The sequence below is a fragment of the Haematobia irritans genome, chromosome 4, assembly GCF_050003625.1.
Source record: "Haematobia irritans isolate KBUSLIRL chromosome 4, ASM5000362v1, whole genome shotgun sequence".
Lineage (NCBI taxonomy): Eukaryota > Metazoa > Arthropoda > Insecta > Diptera > Muscidae > Haematobia > Haematobia irritans.
In genome coordinates, this window is record NC_134400.1 from 137,906,851 (window position 1) to 137,933,480 (window position 26,630).

General features: G+C 34.7%; 2 protein-coding genes across 5 annotated transcripts; one reads left to right on the forward strand and one right to left on the reverse strand.

The window, feature by feature from the left end:
* Positions 1-7,880: 7,880 nt before the first annotated feature.
* Positions 7,881-15,710, reverse strand: LOC142236348 (uncharacterized). 3 transcript variants are annotated; one of them, XM_075307597.1, is made up of 7 exons: positions 15,412-15,707; positions 14,892-15,359; positions 14,675-14,829; positions 14,007-14,262; positions 9,005-9,053; positions 8,829-8,939; positions 7,881-8,761 (listed from the first exon to the last, which is right to left on the reverse strand). In XM_075307597.1, exons 1-7 carry the CDS (start codon positions 15,464-15,466, stop codon positions 7,987-7,989), a joined length of 1,869 nt encoding a protein of 622 aa, XP_075163712.1. In that variant the 5' UTR covers positions 15,467-15,707; the 3' UTR covers positions 7,881-7,986. The 3 variants fall into 3 exon arrangements, with proteins under 3 accessions (XP_075163712.1, XP_075163711.1, XP_075163713.1); XM_075307596.1 differs by having other exon boundaries at positions 8,829-8,942; XM_075307598.1 differs by lacking the exon at positions 8,829-8,939 and having other exon boundaries at positions 15,412-15,710.
* Positions 15,711-16,242: 532 nt separating this feature from the next.
* On the forward strand, positions 16,243-25,663 carry LOC142233774 (protein-L-histidine N-pros-methyltransferase). Of its 2 annotated transcripts, none has more exons than XM_075304805.1 (4): positions 16,243-16,433; positions 19,475-19,686; positions 24,569-24,660; positions 24,726-25,663. In XM_075304805.1, the coding sequence occupies exons 2-4, from the start codon at positions 19,572-19,574 to the stop codon at positions 25,269-25,271; spliced, it is 753 nt and encodes a 250-aa protein (XP_075160920.1). In that variant the 5' UTR covers positions 16,243-16,433; positions 19,475-19,571; the 3' UTR covers positions 25,272-25,663. The 2 variants fall into 2 exon arrangements, with proteins under 2 accessions (XP_075160920.1, XP_075160919.1); XM_075304804.1 differs by having other exon boundaries at positions 19,494-19,686.
* The last annotated feature ends 967 nt before the right edge of the window (positions 25,664-26,630 follow it).

The following is a 26,630-nucleotide window of genomic DNA, read 5'->3' on the forward strand; positions in this document are numbered from 1 at the left end:
AAATAGAGACAAACAGCTGAATTTATAACCAAAAATCAGCTGTTTCTGTGCATTTCAGTCGATCGATAGAGCTCGTTCGACATACAGAAACAGGCTGTAATTCAAATAGCCTTGCAAATTGATTGCCTTCAACAAATTTTCCAATAGGTTTGAAGCATTAAAATGAAATTTAGTTTGAAAAGTTGTTGCCAATATGTTGAGAAATTGTTGCTAAAGGTGGGTATTAAGTTCGAGTTTTTTCACTAAAGTGAAAACTAAATCAGTAAGAAAAGGCATAAAATTATACATATTTGTTGCAAATTTTATTATAACTTGATGGGGAATAGCCCAGAGCAAGTTTTCACAAAGTTTGTATTCCTTAAAAAGTATTATTAAAGAAAAGTAATCGTGAAAAAATGGCAATTTTAGCGGCTAAACTCAAACTTAATACTCACCTTAAAGGTGAGTACTATGTTCGGTTTTTTCACCAAAACACTAAATTAAAAGTACAAATATATTTATGAAGACGATTATATTTTGATCAAGTCTTGCCAAATAATGGATTGAAAAAATCCATGGAATTGATTGCAAATAATTTTATATTTCTAAATTAATTAATTAAAAAAAGTAACCGTGAAAACAAGCTGGTTTTCAGCTTGAAAATTGAATATAGTACTCAGCTTAACGTGTTGAATTCTACTATTGAGGATAATGCGCTTTACAGACTATCAGTTATTCCGGACGGAATGTCGGTGTTTGTAAAGAATCTTACAGTGTGTCGGATCGATACGACTTGTCGGCGATGACTAAATAATCGGTAAATGTGTTATCGATCCCATAAACATGCAGCAGTATCGATTATGCCTTCGGACTTAACTTATATGTGCACAATATATGGGATATGTTCGACACGAGCACTGTCGTCCGGAATAACTGATAATCTGTAAAGCGCATAATGTCCGTTTTTTTTAAGAACGCCATTTTCTCAACAATTTCTCAAATTGCATTCTAAGCTAATTCTTTGAAAAAAAGTTTGAAAGCGTATTGAGTTTAAGCATTTCTCCAATGGTTGTGTTTATTGGGTATTAACGCCGTAGATTGCTCTTTATTTTATTTATTTATTGTTTATTTTAATCATACAGTAAATGTATGATAAAAAAAAGGGAAAGGTAGCATTGGCTGCTAAGGCCATCAGCTAAAGGCCGGTACTATGTTCATTCTTGCGAAAAATTTTTATGGAAACCATTATTTCGCACATAGAAAGTGGCGTTTTTTAGGTAGCTTGGAGCGCTATTTTACAGGGAGCGATATTGGATTAAGTTGGTGGTTGTTGCTTGTTTTTACAAAATAACATTTTATTTTTCCTTGGGCAATTGATCTGCTATTCCTTTGATCCTTTGTATAGTTTCGGAACAAAAATATGGTCCGTGTTTGATTTATAAACCCGCACAAATAGTTTTTAATAAATAAATTATTTCTTAATTCACATTGCAAATGGCGCCGTGCTATAAACGTCAGTTTTTCAACACGAAAAAACAAAGTATCACATATGGAAAAAATTTCGCAAATTTTTCGCATTTTTTGGTTTTGTATGGAGTTTCAACGCGAAAACCGAACAGAGTACCGGCCTTAAGGTTGCTCTTTTTCGTCTGCGAATAAGTGATTTTTTAATTAGTTTTCTTTTCTTTGTTCTTTTGATGAAACACCGAATATTATAAAAGCATATAAAATTCTATACATCCACATCTTTTTTTAAAGCAAATTGACTGATTTGTACGGTAATTCTCGTTTTCCAATTAGTTGACAGCGCAATTGAGTGGAATGACTGAGCACTGCAACCAGAGAATGAAGCCGCCGAGTCGCGCCGCCGATTTCAGTCGCCGCCGACGATTTTTGACCAGTCGACGCCGTCGCCGAATATATCGACTCATCTCGACTCAAATTTAGCCTCCAATTAATCAAAAATATCGATTTAAATCAGAAAAATGTATTACTAATTGTCGTATTTTATTCCAAAATTTTGAACCTTCCACCCACAATCAATCTATTTCACACTGCTATAATAACTTTGCAAAAAAATTTGCTCAGAAAATTTGAAGTCAATGTAAATTTGATTGTAAGATTGGTTGTACAACTAATCTCATTACCATTCGAATAACTTCAAATTGATTTTATAATGGATAATTGTCCACCGCCGAATGGACAAATCTATATCGGCTTAGCCGTCAAGCCGTCGCCGCCGGAGACAAAAATTTAGTGTCAGGCGCCGCCGACAAAAATGGGTCGGCTTCATTCTCTGACTGCAACATAGACCAAGGAAGGTATAGACATCTCAAGTGAATTCACAGCGCCGTAGTTTGTCTGCACACCGTAGATGGCTCTTTTTCGTCTGCAATTGAGTGATTTTTTACAGCCTGTTTCTGTATGTCGATCGAACTCTGTCGATCGACTTGAATACATAGAAACAGCTGATTTCTGGTTATTAATTCAGCTGTTTGTGTCGATCGATTGAGCTCGTTCGACATACAGAAACAGGCTGTTAATTTGACTTTAATTTGTTTTCTTTCCTTTGTTCTTTTGATGAAACACCAAATATTGGAAAAACATGTAAAATTCTATATATCCACACCTTTCTGGTAATGCAAATTGACTGATTTGTACGGTATTTCTCGTTTTCCAAAAAGCGAATTGAGTCACTTGAATGCGGAATTGAGTTGAATGACTGCGCACTGCAAATAAACAAAACCATCCCAATAAACACAGGATGAGCGTTTTTCAAATGCAACAACTTTTCAGTTTGAGGGTAAATATAATTTTCAACATAAATTCAACTTGACTTGAAATAGCTCATCTTCAATACATCTTCAAATTGTTTGCGAATTACTTCCAATTTGCCAAAATGTTGACGAAATCTTTGAAAAGGTGTTGAAGATAATATGAGAAAACTTTGACAAAACACTACCTAAAATGCAACGAAAAAACCATGTGGTTTTCAATACTTATTTGTGCAACGAAGTTCGTGGTCAATTGCAAGAAATAAAAAATAATGGAAAATTTTAGCCAAATAACCAAATAGTTTATAAAAATAGGTAAGTGAAAATAATAAATGAAATAAAACTTTAAGGAATTCACTAAATGTATATCTCTTTGCAGAAAACTAAAATTATGGATTCTACTTTTTTGAAAACATTAAAAAGCTGGCAGATGAAAAAATGGTGGACAATTAACTGGAACTGCTTCAAAAAGTTTATAATAATTGGTACGTCAATATGAAAAATTAAATCAACACTTTAGAGAAGTCACTAAATTTAAATCTCTTTGCAGAAAACTAAAATCTTTGGATGCTACATTCTTGCAAACATTAAGAAGCTGACCAATGAAAAATGCGTGGCTTATCGACAAGAAAAAGTTTCCAGAAACATTACAAGTGCAACCAATTAAAATTGTTTAAAACAACAAATTGTTGAAATCAACAACTTCTGGATGAAAATGTGGATCACATCGTCAGTTTAATTCATATGCTATTAACAGTTTAAAATGGATATTTTGTGAATTCCTTCGGCTGGAAATCATTCTAACACGCGGTCCAGTACGTCCCTAATTTCAAATTGCCCGCATGTTAATAAATTTTAATGCTGTTTTACGACACCAAAAGGAAGGAAATCGAATTATCAATGCAAAAGTGTTTACTAATAATGTTTAAGATATTTAAAGTTTTGTTGTTTGTTTGTTTTTTTTTTTTTTGTTCTTATTTGTTGATATGTTTAATAAGATTATTATTTATCAATTGGTATTGTAGTGTATTATGTAGTGTAGTGTATTATTATATTGTTACGAATTTGATAATTATAGATATAAGTTTATTTAAATTAGTTTCCGTTAATTTAAAATTGTAACGATAAAATTTCGCTATCACTTGTTGGAATCATCTATTCATTTTCTAGTATTTTCCTGAATTTCTTTTATGTTCTTTTGTTTGCTTACCGAAATGTTAGTTCTTACTCTCTCATAGAATAACAACCCCTTTGCTTTGTTATTTTGCTTTCTCATTTCATCTCATTGTCTATTGTCATTGTTGTTGTAGTAATGCGAGCATATATCTATGTGAGTGTGTATGTGTTTGGCAGCCACCAGACGAATTACTTAATGGTCGTAGATCCTTCTAGCATTGTCTAAGAATGTTCTGGCGTTGCCAGAATATTGTAGTGCTACCAGAATGTTCTCGTATTGCCACACCGTCATATATAAAAGCGCTCGCATGCTGCTTGCGAGTCAGTCTTAATTAAAGCGTCAAACGAATAACTTCAGTGTGAACGAATTGTAAAGTGTGAAGTCATAGTAAATAAATTGTAGATTGTCGGTATTTAAAAGAACTGTGTTTTAATTGTCGGGTAATTAAAAACGCCTAAATATAAAAACGTAACAATATATTTTATTTTGATGAAAATGAAAAAATTATACAAAATTCATAGAATTTTGGCTTTGACTTTCAATTTGAAGTGGTTATATCATTCATACAAATTTAGGTTAAAAGGTATTTGCAACGATGTTAATTTTGAATTTGACTGGCATCGAAAATTGTTTGACAAATTATTGAGTAGCGATGCATTTCAATTTGAGCATAACACTTGAGATATTATTGCTAATGTGTTGAATTTCACTGTTGAGGGTAATGTCTGTTTTTTGTTGAGAACGCGATTTTCTCAACAAATTTTCAACTTGAATATTACACTAATCCTTCTAAAAAATGTTTGAAAAATTGTTGAAATTTAGCATTTTTCCAACGTTTGTGTTTATTGGGATGTGGATTATCAAAAGGGCTGTTTTCTTTTAGCACTGGATGTAACATTTATATTGACTATCCAGAACATCGTCGCACTGGTGTTCTATCCAGAACATCTCATCAGTGCAAGTCGCGCCGGTGTTGCCAGATTGTATTTTGATAAAGTGACGCTTCTTCGATTCACAATAGCAATTTATTGTGAATAATTTATCGAAAAACATGAAATTCAAAGTGGTAAAGTGTCGTAAATAATCGCAGCAGTAAATATTTATTACTAATTGGAGCATTTCATACATTAAAAATGCAAGATTTCACTTATTTTCTGTGATTGTTTTAAAACAGCTGATGGCAGTGTTGCATATTTTTGGAGATGTCCTGGATAAACGATTACTCTGTTTTCTTTTAGTCCTTCACGGCTTAGGGTATCCAGTGCTAAAAGAAAACAGCCCTAAAGTATGTCTATATTTTCTTGGTCTATGACTGCAAATATACAAAATTATGGTGAATTGTTAAAAAAGTGTATACATTTTCTTCGTCTATGCCAATAGATGTCGTTGTTCGTTAACATTTCTCTCAAATAGGATACCCAAATCAAAGATTATAGATTTGAGGAAGATGGGAGATTGGCTTGCGTGGAACGAAATGTTGCATTTACCAGATTAATACATGTTTGTAATCTTTTAGTTGTTTTTAGTTTTTATTTTTTAAATGAAAAATGTAATTTTCTTAATGAAACAATGTTAAATTTTAGGCAACAACAAAAAAAAAAATACATTTTAAGGCCGGTACTCTGTTCGGTTTTCGCGTTGAAACTCCATACAAAACCAAAAAAATGCGAAAAATTTGCGAAATTTTTTCCATTTGTGATACTTTGTTTTTTCGTGTTGAAAAACTGACGTTTATAGCACGGCGCCATTTGCAATGTGAATTAAGAAATAATTTATTTATTAAAAACTATTTGTGCGTGTTTATAAATCAAACACGGACCATATTTTTGTTCCGAATCTATACAAAGGATCAAAGGAATAGCAGATCAATTGCCCAAGGAAAAATAAAATGTTATTTTGTAAAAACAAGCAACAACCACCAACTTAATTCAATATCGCTCCCTGTAAAATAGCGCTCCAAGCTACCTAAAAAAACGCCGCTTTCTATGTGCGAAATAATGGTTTCCATAAAATTTTTTCGCAAGAATGAACATAGTACCGGCCTTTACCCTTTATGGAAATTTATTTCGTGCTCTTAATTTCTTTTTATTTTCATTTTAATGCTATGTCAATACTTGTCGTATACGTATGGTTCGACTATTAAACTAATGTGGTAAATGGTTTGATGTGCTCAGTAGCCAATCTCCCATCTTCCTCTTCTATAATCTTTGATAGGATGGGGGTATATTAACTTTGTCATTCCGTTTGTAACACATCGAAATATTGCTCTAAGACCCCATAAAGTATATACATTCTGGGTCGTGGTGAAATTCTGAGTCGATCTGAGCTAGTCCGTCCGTCGGTCTGTTGAAATCACGCTAACTTCCGAACGAAACAAGCTATCGACTTGAAACTTGGCACAAGCAGTTGTTATTGATGTAGGTCGGATGGTATTGCAAATGGGCCATATCGGTCCACTTTTACGTATAGCCCCCATATAAACGGACCCCCAAATTTGGCTTGCGGGGACTCTAAGAGAAACAAATTTCATCCGATCCGGCTGAAAGTTGGTACATGGTTTAAGTATATGGTCTTTAACAAACCATGCACAAATTGGTCCACATCGGTTCATAATTATATATAGCCCCCATATAAACCGATCCCCAAATTTGGCTTGCGGAGCCTTTAAGAGAAGAAAATTTCATCCGATCCGGCTGAAATTTGGTACATGGTGTTAGTATATGGTCTCTAAAAACTATGCAAAATGTGGTCCGCATCAGTCAATAATTATATATAGCCCCCATATAAACCGATCACCAGATTTGACCTCCGGAGCCTCTTGGAAGACCAAAATTCATCTGATTCAGTTGATATTTGGTACGTGGTGTTAATATATGGCCTCAAACACCCATGCGAAAATTGGTCGAAATCGGCCCATAATTATATATAGCCCCCATATAAACCGATCCCCAGATTTGACCTCCGGAGTCCCTTGGAAGAGCAAAATTCATCCGATTCGGTTGAAATTTGGTACGTGATGTTGGTATATGGTATCCAACAACCATGCAGGAATTGGTTCATATCAGTCCATGATTATATATAGCCCCCATATAAACCGATCCCCAGATTTGACCTCCGGTGCCTTTTGGAGAAGCAAAATTCATCCGATCTGGTTGAAATTTGGTACGTGGTGGTAGTATATGATATTTAAGAACCTTGCCAAAAGTGGTCCATATCAGTCCATAATCATATATAGCCCCCACATAAACCGATCCCGAGATTTGGTGTTGGAGCCTCTTGGAGGAGCAAATTTCATCCGAGTCAGTTGAAATTTGGTACATTGTGCTAGTATATGGCTGTTAACAACCATGCCTAACAAGGTCCATATCGGTCTATAGTTATATATAGCCCTCAGATAAATCGATCCCCAATCACACAAAAATTGGTCCATATCAAATTCATAATTGTAAATATATAGCCCCCATATAAGCGACCCCCATATTTCAATTCTGGCACTCTACGTACCGTGCAAAAGTCCATATCGATTCGTAATTATTTGTAGACTTACCTACACATACCTTTTTTATCTAATATATACCACGTAGGGACTAACTCACAATTTAGAAAACGATTTAAGATACCACAACCTAAGTAATTCGATTGTGGATGACAGTCTTTCGTAGAAGTTTCTACGCAATCCATGGTGGAGGGTACATAAAATTCGGCCTGGCAGAACTTACGGCCATATATACTCGTATTTTTTTAACTTGGGACAGTCGATCTTTGGGTTTGAAATATTTATTGTCATAGATGAAACTGCAATTGACAGTCCTTCACTTCCCATAATTTTTGTTTAATTTGGTCTGTTCATTCATTTTTTCCTGGAAACTAATGGTCGGCATCCCCAACATATTGAAAGGTAGAAGAAAATACACCAGAAAAAACTGTTGGCTATAAAATGAAAGTGATCGTCCGTTTTCGACTATATATATTTACCGCTCGGCTCAGTCACACACATTATACATTATTTATTGATATATGAAATTTATGAAATATTCAATACACATTTGATGAAGTTTATGGATTATTTTCACTTTTGAGTGACTTTAGTCTTGAATTCCCGTAAACACGTTGACTACATGGAATGATTTCGTTGTCTGAAGGACTATTCTCGAGAGAATTCTGAATTTCGAATATATCCTGATCTTGAACAAATGGCGTTTTTACTGCTTTACTCACTTTGCGTAGGGCGGTTGGACTAATATTTAAAACTTTATTGAAAATTTCGTTTAAGTAATTTTCGTTAATATTTAAAATTATAGCCAATGCTTGCACATGGTAATCATACAAGCGATATGATGATTTTTCAATGCTCAAAAGATTTCGCACATCATCTGTATCAAAAGTTTCTCGCAAGGATTCTGTTAAAGAAGGTGATGTTGAACTGGAATCTTTCAAATCAAAAGAGAATGCCTGCTCGGGTGTAAACGAATTAGGTTTTGCCATCGTTGATGGTTGTGTCAATACAACTTCCGGTGGTAATTGATACTTAAAATGTGGTGGATAAATGTCGGGCAACATTGAACCCCCGTAAAATTCATTTCTTTTAATTTTCTCCATATCATTTCTCGTTGCTCGCTGCATTTTGGTATATCCAAAACTTTCTTCTTTGATATGTATGCCGGTCTTATTCTGAGTAGAGCTGTTACCTTCTTTGTTTCCGATATTCCACGGCGTTTTTAGTATGCGACTTGGTCGTTCTTCTTCCGTTGCTATTTTGTAATTCTGTGTCATTTTTCGTTTCTTCACAGACGGCGATATTTCCATCTTAGTTTCGTCCAAAAACAATGATCTAAAAAGGAAATTTCTCGATTAGGATACATTAAAAATCAAACATAATAATAATATCCAAAATATACTTTGAATTTTCACTGTAGTTGTTTTTTATGGTGGGCTTCTGAAACTTAACCGTACCAATATTATTAGAAAGATTCTGAATTGTGGATTTATTTAGTAGCTTTAACGATTTTCTGCTATAAAAATTATATAAATGCAAATATAATTGAATTTTAAATCGTCGTATCACAATATTTACCGCTTAATCTTTTTATCGGATATATGTTCAATTTTCTTCTCTGTGTGACCTGCAAAATAGAAGAAAGAATAGTTTATTTTACCAACTACATCTCTGGAGTTGGAGGCTGCTGATGGTCAATATAGGCCCATAATTAGACACCGCCCCTACATGAACCTATCAATAATTAAAGTTGCTTATAAAGGGTGATTCTTTTGAGGTTAGGATTTTCATGCATTAGTATTTGACAGATCACGTGGGATTTCAGACATGGTGTCAAAGAGGAAGATGCTCAGTATGCTTTGACATTTCATCATGAATAGACTTACGATCTGCCACAACGTCGAATTTTCAGTGAATGGGCCCTAGAAAAGTTGGCAGAAAATCCGCTTTTTTATCGACAAATTTTGTTCAGCGATGAGGCTCATTTCTGGTTGAATGGCTACGTAAATAAGCAAAATTGCCGCATTTGGAGTGAAGAGCAACCAGAAGCCGTTCAAGAACTGCCCCCGAAAAATGCACTGTTTGGTGTGGTTTGTACGCTGGTGGAATCATTGGACCGTATTTTTTCAAAGATGCTGTTGGACGCAACGTTACGGTGAATGGCGATCGCTATCGTTCGATGCTAACAAACTTTTTGTTGCCAAAAATGGAAGAACTGAACTTGGTTGACATGTGGTTTCAACAAGATGGCGCTACATGCCACACAGCTCGCGATTCTATGGCCATTTTGAGGGAAAACTTCGGAGAACAATTCATCTCAAGAAATGGACCGGTAAGTTGGCCACCAAGATCATGCGATTTGACGCCTTTAGACTATTTTTTGTGGGGCTACGTCAAGTCTAAAGTCTACAGAAATAAGCCAGCAACTATTCCAGCTTTGGAAGACAACATTTCCGAAGAAATTCGGGCTATTCCGGCCGAAATGCTCGAAAAAGTTGCCCAAAATTGGACTTTCCGAATGGACCACCTAAGACGCAGCCGCGGTCAACATTTAAATGAAATTATCTTCAAAAAGTAAATGTCATGGACCAATCTAACGTTTCAAATAAAGAACCGATGAGATTTTGCAAATTTTATGCGTTTTTTTAAAAAAAAAAGTTATCAAGCTCTTAACAAATCACCCTTTATATGTATTTGATCTGCTATTCTTTTTAACATAACCATATGGACTAATGTACAATTTTTTTATTTTTATTTATTTTATTTATTTTATTTTATTTATAATACAATAATCCAGAAAAGTCAATAATTGCCTCTATAAGTAATTAATTATATAAAATCTAAAATAAATTTACTATTTAATTAAAGAACAATATGAATGAATTTTTAGAAAAGTGTAGAATATATAATTGCAAATCAAATAAGCAAAAATATTGCTATAACTAATTAATTATATAAAATCTAAAATAAATTTACCATTTAATTAAATAACAATATGAATGAATTTTTAGAAAAAGTGTAGAATATATAAGTGCAAACGAAATAAAGCAAATAATAAAAATAAAACTAAAAAGTAAAAAATAAAAATAAAAATATGGCTAAAGGTTCAAATAATATCCACCAATACTTATTCCAGAAAATAAGGATAACTACCATTGGCAGTGACAGACATCTTTATTAATTAATTTATTCTTCTATAAATCATTAACTCAGAAAACTCTGTAACAAGAATTGCTTAAATTGGTAAACAGTAAAGTTGAAGCACCTGAGTGTTATCGGGAGAGAATTCCAAATTCTAGCAACGGACACTATGTACGATCTCTCGAATGTAGAACAGGAAATCTGAGGTATGTTAATCTGTGGGTTCCTAACAGAGTGGGAGAAAATCTACATATAGACAATGTTATTAGTCAAACGAATTTGACTCTACGCCAATTGTACAACTCTGATTTGATGCTGCCTTTTTCATTCAAAAAGAGACTTGTACATGCTTTGGCAATGCCCAATATTCTATATGGCATTGAAGTTTTTTTGTGGCACAAATGCTGGTAACATAAGGAAAGTCAAACTAGCAATTCATAGAATAGTCCGTTATCTACATTCATTGCGTCGATATGACCATATATCTTCTCATGTCCAGGATTTCCTGGGGTGCCCATTTTCGAGTTTTATTGACTTCAGATCACTTGTTCTTTTCCACAAAATTTTCAGTGCTCAGTCACCTCGATTTCTCGTGGACTTATTTTCATTTGGCCGCTCGCGGCGAAATCAGATTGTTGTGCCACTTGCCAGAGGTCATATGGACAAGTCATTTCAGGCTAGAATCGCCAGATCTTATAATTGTCTCCCTGCTATTTTAAAGGATTTCTCGATTTCTGATTCGACATATCGTAAAAGATTACTCGATCATCTTGGATCACCTGCATGAAGCTTATCCAAACTCGAGTTAGTAGTACTGCTTTGTTGTGCTTGGTTGAGTAAATAATGTTTTCTCTCGTCTTTTTCTTCAATTATAATGGGAACCAAAAATGTTATTTTATATAATGTTATATTATTATTTATAATTGTTATATTTCATTTTTTATCATATTATTAATTAATCTATTTTATACCATCTTATATACATATTTATACTTTTTATATACTCGCATATATTTTCACATTGCCATAACTTAAATTATACTTTAGTCACGGTTAGTAGTTCATTGTAATTTACATAAATTGGCCGCTATGTGGCTTCAAATTGCATAATGAAAATAAAATAAATAAATAAATAAAATAAATTTCGAAAGTAAATCCTCGGGTAACGATCTCTGGACTTCGATGTCAAAAAGTTTTATGATATTTTGTCACCGGCAACTGTTACCACAACACAACACGTAAGATCAGGTAAGGGCATCAATTCCTACCTATCAATGATTGATAGCAGCGTAGCTGACGTGTGTCCCATCTGTAACCAAGGGCCACATGACACTCATCACCTTTTCCCTTGGCCAGCTAAACCTACCCGACTCACCACCAGACCACTCTGGACGCACCCCACCCATGTCGCAGAGTTCCTAGATCTGGACACCAGTTCAAGTACCAAAGCATAGAAAAAACCAGTAAGGAAAGTCTAAAGTCGGGCGGGGCCGACTATATTATACCCTGCACCACTTTGTAGATCTAAATTTTCGATACCATATTACATCCGTCAAATGTGTTGGGGGCTATATATAAAGGTTTGTCCCAAATACATACATTTATATATCACTCGATCTGGAAGAATTTGATAGACTTCTACAAAATCTATAGACTCAAAATTTAAGTCGGCTAATATACTAGTGTGGAACACAATGTTAGTAAAAAAATATGGGAAACATTTAAATCTGGAGCAATTTTAAGACAACTTCGCAAAAGTTTATTTATGATTTATCGCTCGATATATATGCATTAGATGTTTAGGAAAATTAGAGTCATTTTTACAACTTTTCGACTAAGCAGTGGCGATTTTACAAGGAAAATGTTGGTATTTTGACCATTTTTGTCGAAATCAGAAAAACATATATATGGGAGCTATATCTAAATCTGAACCGATTTCAACCAAATTTGGCACGCATAGCTACAATGCTAATTCTACTCCCTGTGTAAAATTTCAACTAAATCGGAGTTAAAAATTGGCCTCTACGGCCATATGAGTGTAAATCGGGCGAAAGCTATATATGGGAGATATATCTAAATCTGAACCGATTTCAGCCAAATTTGGCACGCATAGCTACAATGCTAATTCTACTCCCTGTGCAAAATTTCAACTAAATCGGAGCAAAAAATTGGCCTCTGTGGTCATATGAGTGTAAATCGGGCGAAAGCTATATATGGGAGCTATATCTAAATCTGAACCGATTTCAACCAAATTTGGCACGCATAGCTACAATGCTAATTCTACTCCCTGTGCAAAATTTCAACTAAATCGGAGCAAAAAATTGGCCTCTGTGGTCATTTGAGTGTAAATCGGGCGAAAGCTATATATGGGAGCTATATCTAAATCTGAACCGATTTCAACCAAATTTGACACGCATAGCTACAATGCTAATTTTACTCCCTGTGCAAAATTTCAACTAAATCGGAGCAAAAAATTGGCCTCTGTGGGCAAATGAGTGTAAATCGGGCGAAAGCTATATATGGGAGCTATATCTAAATCTGAACCGATTTGGCTGATATTTTGCAAGTTTTTCGAGACTCATAAAATATTCGGATGTACGGAATTTGAGGAAGATCGGTTGATATACACGCCAATTATGACCAGATCGGTGAAAAATATATATGGCAGCTATATCTAAATCTGAACCGATTTTTTCCAAAATCAATAGGGATCGTCTTTGAGCCGAAACAGGACCCTGTACCAAATTTTAGGACAATCGGACTAAAACTGCGAGCTGTACTTTGCACACAAAAATACATCAACAGACAGACAGACGGACAGACAGACAGACAGACAGACAGACAGACAGACGGACATCGCTAAATCGACTCAGAATTTAATTCTAAGACGATCGGTATACTAAACGATGGGTCCCAGACTTTTCCTTCTTGGCGTTACATACAAATGCACAAACTTATTATACCCTGTACCACAGTAGTGGTTAAGGGTATAAAAATGAATGAAATTACATTAAAAACTGTTACAACAACAACCACAACACAACCAAGTCAATTGTTGAAGACAGTCTTTATTAGAACCATGGAGGTTATAAAAAACATTAGAATATCGCACATTTCTAAAAACATTTTCAAAAATGTATTTGAATAAACCCCCATGTAAAAAATAAGTTAAATCAAACTTTACAGTAGAACGCTTTGTCCGAATACGAATTATAGCCTCAAACACGATTTAATTTTTTAGATTCGAATTTAGAATTTGTATTATCAAATACGAATTTAATTGTACTGTTTCCCAAAACCACAGAAGATGATTAATCAGACCTAAGCATTGAGCCGCTCTTAATCCTCAATAGGAAATAATGTATTTGTACTATGACCACACTTTGGAAATTAATGGTGATAAAAGTTGTGCAAACAGTTATTAAATATATGCTCTTACCTAATTGGTTTGATCCATTTAAAACGACCTCCCGCATATTATCTATCAGAGACCCTCCTTGGTCTGTATTTGCCATATTCGATATTGTTTCGATCGATAAGGTAATATCATTTAAGTTGAGTTTTTCAGTTCTCTGCGTTATACTAGATAACATTTCAGATTTCTTCATAGTTAAATCCAAAGGTATATCTTTTAGCCAAACATTGTCGCTTAGATTATAGGATTTTAAACCACTATTTATTGCTTGAGTTTTGCGCTAAAATATAGATGTATAGCATAATTCGAAATATAAATGTTAGAATATAGCAGATCAATTGAGTTTTACGGCAACGATACATGAAATAAATTCAAATTGAGTTTGAGCTATCTTATTGTGAAAAAATGATAAAAAGCAATAAAGCGTTAAAGTTATTTTTAATACCCGTAAGAGACAATATATTTGGTCTCTCAATTTTGAGCAAAACATTTCTAGTCTATATGCAAGGTAATGTCGAATAGTACATTTTATGATTATGTGTTTATTGTATCATATTCAAGAAACTAAGTAACTTTTGAGTCATATATGTTTTAATGTCTGTAATCTTTATGATATAAATAGTATTATTATTGTAATAATTATAATTTGTGCGAACGCCGTAAACATATATTTTTTTTTTTTGATACCTTACCTTTGATTTAAAAACCTCCTTGGGTTTCTTGGTCGATTTGTTGCTCATTTTTGCCCTTATTTTGCGCCGCATTGTCTTAGGCCCAATTGGACCATTGTATTCGGGAAGCTCAAGTTCAACAGGTTTTTGATACTGTATTCGATCTATGTCGGGTTCTTACAAAAATTTTTTTATCATTATATACTAATTCGGAGATACCTAATAGGCATATTGTTACCTTCTGTCAATTCCACTCTGGTTGTTTTGGGAATTGCGGACAATTTTTGGGAAAGATCAATTCCATGTCTTCGTTTTTTGTTTAATGAATGTATATTGTTTGGCATTTTCATTGATACCGTTCGTTCTTCATCTTCTATAATATCGGCAATGGTAAATAATGCTTGTGTACATGTAAATTCATTGGCTTGTGTACATGTGACTTCATTGGTATCTACATTTGAATGCGAAACCAACATGTTATATTCTTTTTGTAATAATACCAAGTCATTGTCCTGTGGGCGTTCTTTTAATATTGGCTTCGAAATACCTATTGGAGGTGTATTGGTAATATTATGTTGCATATTTAAGACACTCGAATGCTTGGAACATTTAGAGTTTCCTTTGCGCTTAGTATACATATAACGTATTCGTGGCCTTTGAGATAATCTTACAGATCGACGTAATGTTTGAGAAGCATCCATTGAAGCTGAAAATTTGGCCATGTTTATAAGCACTTTCAAAACAAAGTTATTATTTACCATTTTGCATCATAGTTTCAGCATCAGGACAATATGTGGCATCGCTAGAATTCATATCGGTTTTACCATCTATTTTTCAAAAGTTATTTCAGACATTTAATACAAATAATTAGTACAACAGTATTATTTGGATAAGACAGCAGATGTAACGGTATGTTATGAGTAACAACATTTCGATAACATTCGATTATTATTTACTCGCCAATGTAAAGAATGTAATTAGTGTTACATAGTAACGTGATGCGCCGTTCTTATTATAAATTTATCCGTTCGCGTACTTTTCCAGTAAAAAATATCCAATAAAAACTAGAAAGAGAGTAAGAGTGTATTTTAATTTCTTTGCTTAAACTTGCTAAAAAGTACGCGAACGGCATCCAGTAACTATATGCACATTAAAAACAAAAAACGAATCCTTTAACTTTTGTAGTTGCGGAAAATGTATTTTGTATTGGTGCTTTGCTTATTATCAACAACCAGCAGGCAACCTGGTTTGCAAGATTTTATTGGGGGGAAATCTCTAGGAAAAACTTGCGACTTCTCTGTCTGCCCTGTCGTCAAATGAGTAGCTCACTACAAAAGCACTAACTTTAAGTTCACTTGTATAGACCAATTTTAAGTTAAATACTGTGCAAAGCAAAAATTACATTAATAAAAGTGTATAGCAAGGCTGAATAAGGATCCTTATTCAGCCATCAAAAGATACCCAATTGGGTATCTTTTGATGTATACGAAAAGCGGTTAAATTTACTTTTAATTATACATTGGCCACACTGCACATTGTTATCGTTCTTATGAAATCGTTATCGACCTAGTTATCATTCACAATAAAAAAACATCTGATTTCATTCTTCATTAGCTTTTTCTTGGGCCAAGTAAAAATATATTTTCTTTTTGTAATGTTGTTGCCCTAAATATTCATACTAAAGTTGGTAATTATGAACATGCCAAGGGGCACTCTTGCACGAGCAATATATACAAAATTTCACAATGACTTTTACTTAGATAAATATGACACTAAACTGGTAAGTATGGCATACAAAAATAGAGGCTATAAAATAAACAAATGTAACTTGTATAGAGCCATATTGGTGGTAATTATGGATAATTTTCCAAATTAGGTCAAGTTGCCACATGGAGATATTGAGATTCATTAAATTTTCGGGTTAAATTTACTTTAGTACATGGTGGTCCTATTTTGGCCAGTGTGTGCATAACTATGGACCCGGAAAGTTGCTGGGTTTGAGTTAGTGGTGTGCACGTGACACGAAATTGTCGTGACTTCACGAAAATAATCGCGCTTAAGAGTTATATTCATTTACAATTTTACTGACACCTAGGATATTAAAAGTTTAATAACGCTCTCGATTTTAATCGTGCTCTTGTTTTCATGAGGTAAATTACTCATAAAATTATTCGTGAGTCACGGTATTTTTCGTGATTCATGACATTTTCGTGCGTGAGTGTGCGTGAGTACACATTTTCTTTTCGTGAGTGTGCGTGAGTAAAGTATTACTCACGTGCACAACTCTAGTTTGAGTTAGCCTACCATGGACTCTGTCCATAGGAGAAAGTCTCAAGCCCACTTGGAATCCCAGTTTGGAATCTGTCCATAGGTAAAAGTCAAACCCCGGCCACCTGTCCACTTTGGTTTCGCGTCAGCCCACTCTAGACTCTGTCCATAGGAGAAAGTCTCAAAACCCGGTCACCTACTTATATGAACATTCATAATTAATATTTGACATTGTCTCATATTAATTATGAACGCTATTAAATCTATGTCATTCATAAATATTATTTTGCCCTATATATTCGAGTATGCTTTCCCATATGTACACAGAAATAATGATGTCAACATATCCTGATGGTTGGAAGTTAACGCGAATTGAACCCGTTTCGAAGGAAGGCAATCATAGTCATGTAGCAATCTTAATTTGTTACGTGACCGTGGTGCAATGGCTAGCATACACAGGGTCGTGGGTTCAAACCCAGTTTCCACCAAACACCAAAAACATTTTCGGCGGTGGATTATCCCACCTCAGTAATGCTGGTGACATTTCTAAGTGCTTCAAAGCTTCTCTAAGTGGATTCACTGCACGCCGTTCGGACTTGGCTATAAAAAGGAGGTCCCTTGTCATTCAGCTTAACGTAGAATCGGGTAGCACTCAGTGATAAGAGAGAAGTTCACCATTGTGGCATGACAATGCACTGAATAGCCTAAGCGAGCCTGAAATATCGGTCTGCCACTATACCTAACCTAACCTAATTTGCGCTCTACTTCTGGATTCTGTATTGGACAGAAGGGTCAAACATTTTCCTTGATCAAAGCGTTTCCAAAAATATCTAAAATGTCTTTCATATTTTCATTTTCTTTATATTGTAGATAATGTTTGATGCAAAAATAATAATGCTTACTTTTCAAGATATATTTACTCTAAAAGACGTTTACAATTGACAACCTTTAACGATATAGAAAACCTTTGTTGGTCTATTTCATCATTTAATAATATATTATTTGAAATATTGTTCAATAACAGGTTGGCTGATAAGTCCCCGGTCTAACAAAGAAAAACATTTTTTGTCAAAATTCGTTTTTATTCAACATAGTTCCCTTCATGAGCGATACAACAACTATAACGACCTTCCAATTTTTTGATACCATTTTGGTAGTACTCCTTCGGTTTTGCCTCAAAATAGGCCTCAGTTTCGGTGATCACCTCTTCATTGCAGCCAAATTTTTTCCCTTCGAGCATCCTTTTGAGGTCTGAGAACAAGAAAAAGTCGCTGGGGGCCAGATCTGGAGAATACGGTGGGTGGAGAAGTAATTCGAAACCCAATTCATGAATTTTTGCCATCGTTCTCAATGACTTGTGGCACGGTGCGTTGCGTTGGTGGAATAACACTTTTTTCTTCTTCATATGGGGCCGTTTTGCCGCGATTTCGACCTTAAAACGCTCCAATAACGCCATATAATAGTCACTGTTGATGGTTTTTCCCTTCTCAAGATAATCGATAAAAATTATTCCATGCGCATCCCAAAAAACAGAGGCCATTACTTTGCCAACGGACTTTTGAGTTTTCCACGCTTCGGAGACGGTTCACCGGTCGCTGTCCACTCAGCCGACTGTCGATTGGACTCAGGAGTGTAGTGATGGAGCCATGTTTCATCCATTATCACATATCGACGGAAAAACTCGGGTGTATTACGAGTTAACAGCTGCAAACACCGCTCAGAATCATCAACACGTTGTTGTTTTTGGTCAAATGTGTGCTCGCGCGGCACCCATTTTGAACAGAGCTTCCGCATATCCAAATATTGATGAATGATATGACCAACACGTTCCTTTGATATTTTTTAGGCCTCTGCTATCTCGATCAACTTCATTTTACGGTCATTCAAAATCATTTTGTGGATTTTTTTGATGTTTTCGTCGGTAACCACCTCTTTCGGGCGTCCACTGTGTTCACCGTCCTCCGTGCTCATTTTACCACGCTTGAATTTTGCATACCAATCAATTTTCAAATTTTGACACGAATCATTTGAAGGTTGGTACTATATAAAAATAATATGCATTTAATACTAGCGACGCCATCTATGTGTCAGACCGGGAACTTATCAGCCAACCTGTTATAAACATACGTTTCAAAACAAAACGTTTTAAATACTACGATTTTAATCCATCATGATCATTTGTTCGAAAATAGCATTTTAAAACATTGTAATTACTTACTAAAGTAAGAAATAAAGTCAACAAATTTATAAAACGTGTATTTGTCGGATTCCATCGTTATTAACAATAACGATTTCTGCATGAGTAAAATGTTATTCATTCATACATTCTCGGTTCAAAACATGTACTTACGAAATTTGTGCTAAGCTTGCTCATACACAATAACGAATCAAGCGTGATACCCACACAGTACGAGCAATCTGTATCAAAGGTGAAATAAATCTCACTTTCAAACTCGCAGCCAATTTTTTGTATATTTAAAATACAACTTAGATTAAATCTTGTGTATGGCTGTACTAATAAAGAAAGAGAAGGGAGTTTTTATCCATTGATAGATTTATTATTGTCTTCTAGTGGTATAGCGTGAATACAGATCCACAGTTCGCTTATCGAACAACATTCGTACCATTCGAACAACCCGATGATGTTACTATGGAATGGCTTGAACACGCGAAAAATAGTAGCACAAATATTTACAAACATATTTGGCATGCCCTTGCCCGGCAATTTCTTCAGTTTTTTATGACTCAAACAGATATAAATGGATTTTTTTTTTTTTTTTTTTATTTATTTTCTCGATTTTGTAATTTGAAGCCATGGGCCAATATATATTAAATTACAATAAAGACTACTCCAAAATTTAGAATACAAAATTATAAAAACATAATGACTTAAGACTAAAAATAATAATAATAATATGGGTAACAATTATTTAAAAAAAGGAAACAATGTATAGATATAAATTTATGTTTATAAAAAAAGAAAAAAAATACTATAAATAATAATAATTAAATCACATATTTATTGATTAGTGTTAATAATTGTACATGACGATCATATTAAGCGGTAAGACAAGTAATGGACACAGCATACTATAAAGTTTATTTATTTTTTATTTATTTATTTATTTATTTATTTTTTTTTTTTTATTATGTCAGATTAGCAAAATGAAGAAGTAGCTTTTTTCGATATGTAGGACAGGAAACGTTGAATGTTCTCAAAGTTGAGGGTAGCGCGTTAAAAACACGGGCTACTCTGACCCCGAAAGATCCATCCAAATAGGGCAGAACTCTAGGTATAATCAACTGATTTGCCCTGACCGAGTGACAGAACGTAAAACTACTAACAAGAAAAGATGGAGTACGATTACGAAATATTTTATAAAACAGCAACATAATACGAAAGTATACGAAATTAGAAAAAGAACAATTAAGAAAACGGTGGACGTCTGGGCTCACATGATCAAAGATTCTACGAGAGTATATATATCTAACTACCCTATTCACTGCATGATTCACTCTCAGCATGTTACCTCTGCTCGTTCCAGAATAGATCTCGAGGCAATATAAAATATTGGGCATGATAAGAGCATGAGCCAAACGTTCCTTAACAAAACGTGGTAGTACCAAATCTGTATTGTACAATTGCCGAAGACAAGCAGTTGTACGCGCAACCACGCTATCAACATGAAGGTTAAACGATAGCTTATCATCTAGTATCACGCCCAAACATTTTATACTACTTACGAACTGAATGCTCGTACCATTGTAGCACAGGTGCACATCCGAAACGTCGCCTCTGGAAAAGAGTAAAGCCTTCGTCTTCGAGGCATTCACACTAAATCTATTCGAGGACATCCATGAGCTGAGAGATTGTAATGCCAAATCAATCCTGCTCTGCAGAACAGGAACGTATCGACCGGATCCAGTAAATAGTAGTTGTACATCATCTGCATAAGCGTAAGGTTTACACCAAACACTTAAATTATCAAACAGATCATTAACATATAGAACAAATAGAAGGGGACCCAAAACCGAACCCTGTGGAACACCACTTTTTACAGACAATGTAACAGAAGAAACTCCACCAACATTAACAAATTGCTCTCTTCCAATTAAATATGAATATATTAGCCTACAAGCAGATCTACTAAACCCAAATTTTCTAGTCAACTTTTGAATTAACACAAAGTAGTCAACCCTATCAAATGCTTTCTCCAGATCAAGAGAAACCAATACACCTATGTTGTTATTGGCTAGACCTTTACGAATTGAATCCGTTAATCCCAACAACAACATAGTTGTACTTCTGCCACTTCGAAACCCACATTGACAATCATTCATCAACGATCTACTCTCCACGATAGAAACGAGTTGCTGTTTCAATACATGTTCAACCACCTTAGAAAGAACTGGGAGCAGTGCTATTGGCCTGAACTCACAGCTATCCCTTTTCCTGATAGGAGTAACTTTCGCCGTCTTCCAGACTTTGGGGAATATAGAAGTTGTAATGATGTGGTTCACAATGTGCAACAGAAAAGGAGATACCATATCAAAAATTGTCCTAAAAAATTTGAGGGAGAAACCGTCACTACCAGCTGCGTTCGACTTAACCATATGGAAGCCCGTATAAAGATCTGAAAGCGTAATATGACTAAATGAGAATCCATCGTCACTCCCATATGTATGAAGATAGTCTAAAACATTTCCCACGGAATCGGACTGACTATTAACGAATGCAGAGTTCATATCATCCAGATTCTCGGACGAAACAATATGATTAGCGTCATTGCGCAAGCCAAGTCCATTACCCTTAACCAATTTCCATAAATCCGCCGGACTACCACAATTATCAAAAAGTTTAAAGTGAGCACTTCTTTTAACATTTCTCTTAATTCTTTTACAACGGTTTCTAAGCCTGCAGTAAGTTCCCCAATTCAAATCGTTCCTATCGCGAAGGAAGGCTCTAAAAGCGAGATCACACATTGATTGATGGTACCTTATAACTGGACTACTTAACCAGTTGTCAGACGTGTACCGATTCAACTTCACCCTTTTCTGGAAAGTTGAATGTAGTATATCTAAGCCCCGCATAAAAATGAACATTTGCCTATTGACATCAGACTCACGATAAACTTGTTCAAAATCAGCATCTACAAAATTTCGCTGAAGAGCCTCCTCGCTATAATTATAATAATCATAAAATTCATAGAAACGTTCGGAGCGTTGAGCATAAATGCCAAGAGATATGAAAATAAATGCATGTTTGGATATGTTCGGGCAAATGAATTGACCACTATGCTCAAGCTGTGTTGCAGAAGATGTCAAGAAAAAATCAATCAGAGAAGTAGAGTGATGAAAAACATCGAAATGTGTTGGACAGGCATTATGGATTATCGAGACACCCAATCTATTACACGATTGTCTCACAGAAACCGCATTCGTAATATCAAAAAGGTTTCTATTAAAATCACCCATAATTACTATGTTATTATAACAAACTAAAAGGTCTGCAATTTCACTTTCAAAATCCCCAAAATTGCCATGCGGTAAATAGACAACACCTACTAACAGCCTCCCATTGACGGTAGCAACCTCAATAAAAAGACATTCAACATTACAATAATTCCTCCCCGTATATACCACTTTATAACTCAACTTCTTGGACACAAGAAATCCTACTCCACCCCCTCTCACATTGGGCCGATCATTCCTACAAAAGGAAAATCCAGAAACGTCAACCGATTCCGAAGGTGTGGATGATTTTAGCCATGTCTCGGATATACCAACTATATCTAAAAAACTATCTTCAACAATATTCTTGATTTCAGCCAATTTAGATGAAGCTGGATTTATACATAAACTTTGTGAATTAAAGTGCATGATATTTAAACTTTTTCCTCTGTTTGCAAGTACTGAACGCAAGAACTGATTGTCATGTACAATAGGTCCAAGATTATCTGTGTACATAATGGAGAATAGATTTCAAAAATATGACAAATGTAGATATCTCTATGAGCAACCAGAAAAATAAATAAATTTAAAAATAGTTTAGTACTATATAAAGATCTACAGTATCTACTAGAGTCTTTGATTATAGTGACGCAATATTCAAAGGAACCAACTGGTTATTATCTTTGTTGTGTGAATCAAGAAGTTCACTACATTGATCAATGTCAAGCGACATACGTTTCCCATTTGAATGACAAATAACTACCTTGGGACGGTCTGCATTTGTTAGTTTATAAGTTCTTATGATTCCTAGTCTTTTTAATTTTTTTGCATAGAAAAATAATATCAGACGCCGTCTTTTGTAAATGGTCATTTAGATAAACCCTTGCTCTTACATCGCCACCTTGAACATCACATAGGAGTATAGAGCCACGTTTGTGGTAATTGGCCATTATACAGTCTCTAGCATAAACAGAGTTTAACTTGACGAGAACCGATTTTCCTTTAGCCATGTAACAACAGTGTTGAATATCACCTGGCCCTAACTCAACACCACAAAGCGAGGCAATCTTGACTACAGGCTTTCTCAAATCGTCAACACCATCTGGCAAACCATTTATAACAATATTTGCTCTGTTAAGACGCCTTCTTTCTATATCATTCTGTACTTCCATTTCGTTCATTTTCTTCGTGCACATTGTTTCAAATTGTTTCGTTACTGCAAGACAGTTCATCACATCTTGCTCAATTTTTTGTATCTTAAGATTCATTTCATTATGTACTGCATCAAAAAGCCCATCCATATTGTCGTTTATTTTATCAATTTGGGATTGAATGTTTTCTTTGTATGCATCAAACATTGACGAAAAGCTTTGTATTTGCGATTGTACGTCTTGTTTGAATGCATCAAAAGATAAAGAAATCTCAGTCAGACGGTTTCTTAGTTCATCCCGCAGTGATGATGAAGATATGCTGTTGTTAAATGTAGTATTTCTGCTAATGGTTTCATTAATTGTACTATCATTGCTTGTATCAGTCACACCATTTCGGATGCATTTCGGACATTTAAACAAAAACATTTTGCTCTTATGTAAAAATGAATGGACATCCCTAGACATCTTAACGCAGGAGATATGATAAAAATCATCGCATAGATAGCATCCAATACTATTCTCGTTCTCCTTAACACGCTTTGCACATTTCGGGCATGTATAAATGCGGCCAGCCATAATATCGTTAATAAATATATAAGCAGCACAATCCCAGAACAAGAGTATATCAAAACAAAAGAGCAGCAAGCAGGAACACAGTAACGTATATGTAATGATGATGAGTAGTGGTAAAATAATAGCAGAGAAAAATAAGCTTTGTGGGTGACAGCAAACCAAAACAATTCCAAAGAAGACAGTAGTGAAGCAAATGCAGATCAGTGCATACATACACGCAATGGCGGCAAAACAGTTGTTTATAAAAACGTCATCTCCAACAAAACAACAGAGACAGAATATTATTCTTTTGATTCAGGGCTAAATGTTGAATGTTTATGACAATGTACCAATAGTCATGTAAGCACGGTTTATTTTAGTGTTTATTAATCACAAGAAGAACTACTTAAAGTTGCTGATTTATTTAATATTATTGTTTTTACTGGAGCTCAATTATAATTTACTAGTTGCACATGGCAGGGTTGCCAATATATTCTAAAACGTGGATCAATGTTCATATTATCGGAACATCAATTTGCCATTCTATTAAAGGAGGGCGGTTTTGATAGCCAAAGGTATGACATGGTAAGTATCAATCCTCTTATATAAAAATCTATGACAATAACTATGTAATTATATACAAATTGTAGGTTCGCTTTGTTGATATCGGTGCAGGTGATGGTGAAATATCTGCTGTACTACTGAAAGCTTTGAGATTGTCAAATCCTGATGTTGTTATCGATGCATATGCCACCGAAGCCAGCTGGACCATGCGTGAAAGACTGAAGAAACTGAATTTTAAGGTTTTAGAACGCTTGGACGAAGTGAACAATGTCCAATTCGTCTCCTGTCTAAATGTATTAGATCGTTGTATTGACCCTATTCAATTGCTGGAAGACATACATCAAATTCTTGCTACGAATGGTCGATGTATTATAGCTTTAGTTTTACCCTATATGCATTATGTTGAATCGAATTCATCACATATGCCCTTGCGTCCTTTAATGAATCATTGGCCTAGCAAGGCAAAACAGTATTCCTTTGAGTCAGAGGCTGCAATATTTTTTCGAGTATTGGAAAATATCGGCTTTCGAATTGAATCTTGGACGAAGGCACCATATTTGTGTGAAGGTGATCTAAGACAATCCTATTATTGGCTAATTGATTTGGTGGTTGTTGTGTCAAAAATATCCTAGCTACATTTTTAATTTTACATTGTGCGCACAATCACTGGATGATATAGTAGATATACTTATTACCTTCAATACATTCTCTGTCTAATGTATTCAAAAGCATTTAAATGTTAATCATAATTATATATTTAAAACAAAGCCTTTTCGCATTAAAAGTCATGTCTTAATTGCCAAAGTATACAAATTAAATAAAAAATAATAGTATATATATATATATATGGTTTAATGTACCAAACAACAAACAAACTTACTATACATTGCAAATGAAATCAATGTTGTATTTGTATTTTAATGATTTGTAAACGAATCTGCTATTTCTAAAGAACTTTATTGTTTAGGGATCTACTTGTTTAGTCAAATGTATATACAAAATAAATAATTAAATTAAACAGAAACAGTTTCTATTTCGTTCAATTCATAGAATATGCGTATGGTGTGTTCATGGCTTCTTTTGAAGCTTTTCTAAGCGAATTCGGAGATTTGCGAATTCTTCCGTTAATTTTTATTTCCCCAACAACAATAATATACTACGAAACTTGTACACTATTCTTATAAGGTAATGAATTTGATCGGAAAAAATATTTTAAAAAAATATCAGTTTTCGATTGGATTAAAAGTAGAGGTGTACACGAAATTGTCGTGACGCATGGCAACGGCGTGCGTGTGCGTGAGCGTGATTAACAAACCAAAATGTCGTGCGTGAGCGTGAGTCACGAAAATAATATCTGCGTGAGTAACGAACTACGCTCATGAAAAAATCCCGCCCACGGACATAAAACGCTTATGAGATGAATTCATTTACAATTTTAGTGACACCTACGATATTAAGAGTTTAATAACGCTCTTGATTTTAATCGTGCCAATGATTTCAGACACGTCCCTCAGGCAAATTACACATTAACTTATTCGTGCGTCACGGTATTTTTCGTGAGTAACTACATTTTCGTGCGTGAGTGTGCGTTACTACGAATTTTCTTTTCGTGAGTGTGCGTGAGCGTGAGACCTACCAAACAAAATCGTGCGTGAGTAAGATTTTTTCCGTCCTGAGTGTGCGTGAGCGTGAGTAAAATATTACTTACGTGCACACCTCTAATTAAAAGTGGTATGCAATGCAATATTTCTAACTCCGAGAGTATGTACCCAGCAAAAACTCTCATTACCCGGTAATCTTGTAGGTAAGCCTATTTAAAAATTAATAACCACTTATTAATTAGCATCGCTTCGGATTACATTTACATACGCATGTCCTAGGAGGAAAGTACTTCTCCCCAGGCATACTTTCGGCCATAAAATAAGTAGTGCTTTTAAAGCATATAATCACATAATATGTAATCCACTTATTCGTAGATATACCAAATCATG

Coding starts and splice junctions, on each gene's coding strand:
- LOC142236348 (XM_075307596.1), bottom strand. CDS start 15,466: ATGAATTCTAGCGATGCCACATATTGTCCTGATGCTGAAACTATGATG. Junction 9,054..14,006: donor AAATGGATCAAACCAATTAG/GTAAGAGCATAT, acceptor TCTATTTTGCAG/GTCACACAGAGAAGAAAATT. Junction 8,762..8,828: donor AACTACAGTGAAAATTCAAA/GTATATTTTGGA, acceptor TTTCCTTTTTAG/ATCATTGTTTTTGGACGAAA.
- LOC142233774 (XM_075304804.1), top strand. CDS start 16,347: ATGAACATGCCAAGGGGCACTCTTGCACGAGCAATATATACAAAATTT. Junction 19,687..24,568: donor TCAAACAGATATAAATGGAT/TTTTTTTTTTTT, acceptor GTTGCCAATATA/TTCTAAAACGTGGATCAATG. Junction 24,661..24,725: donor ATAGCCAAAGGTATGACATG/GTAAGTATCAAT, acceptor TACAAATTGTAG/GTTCGCTTTGTTGATATCGG.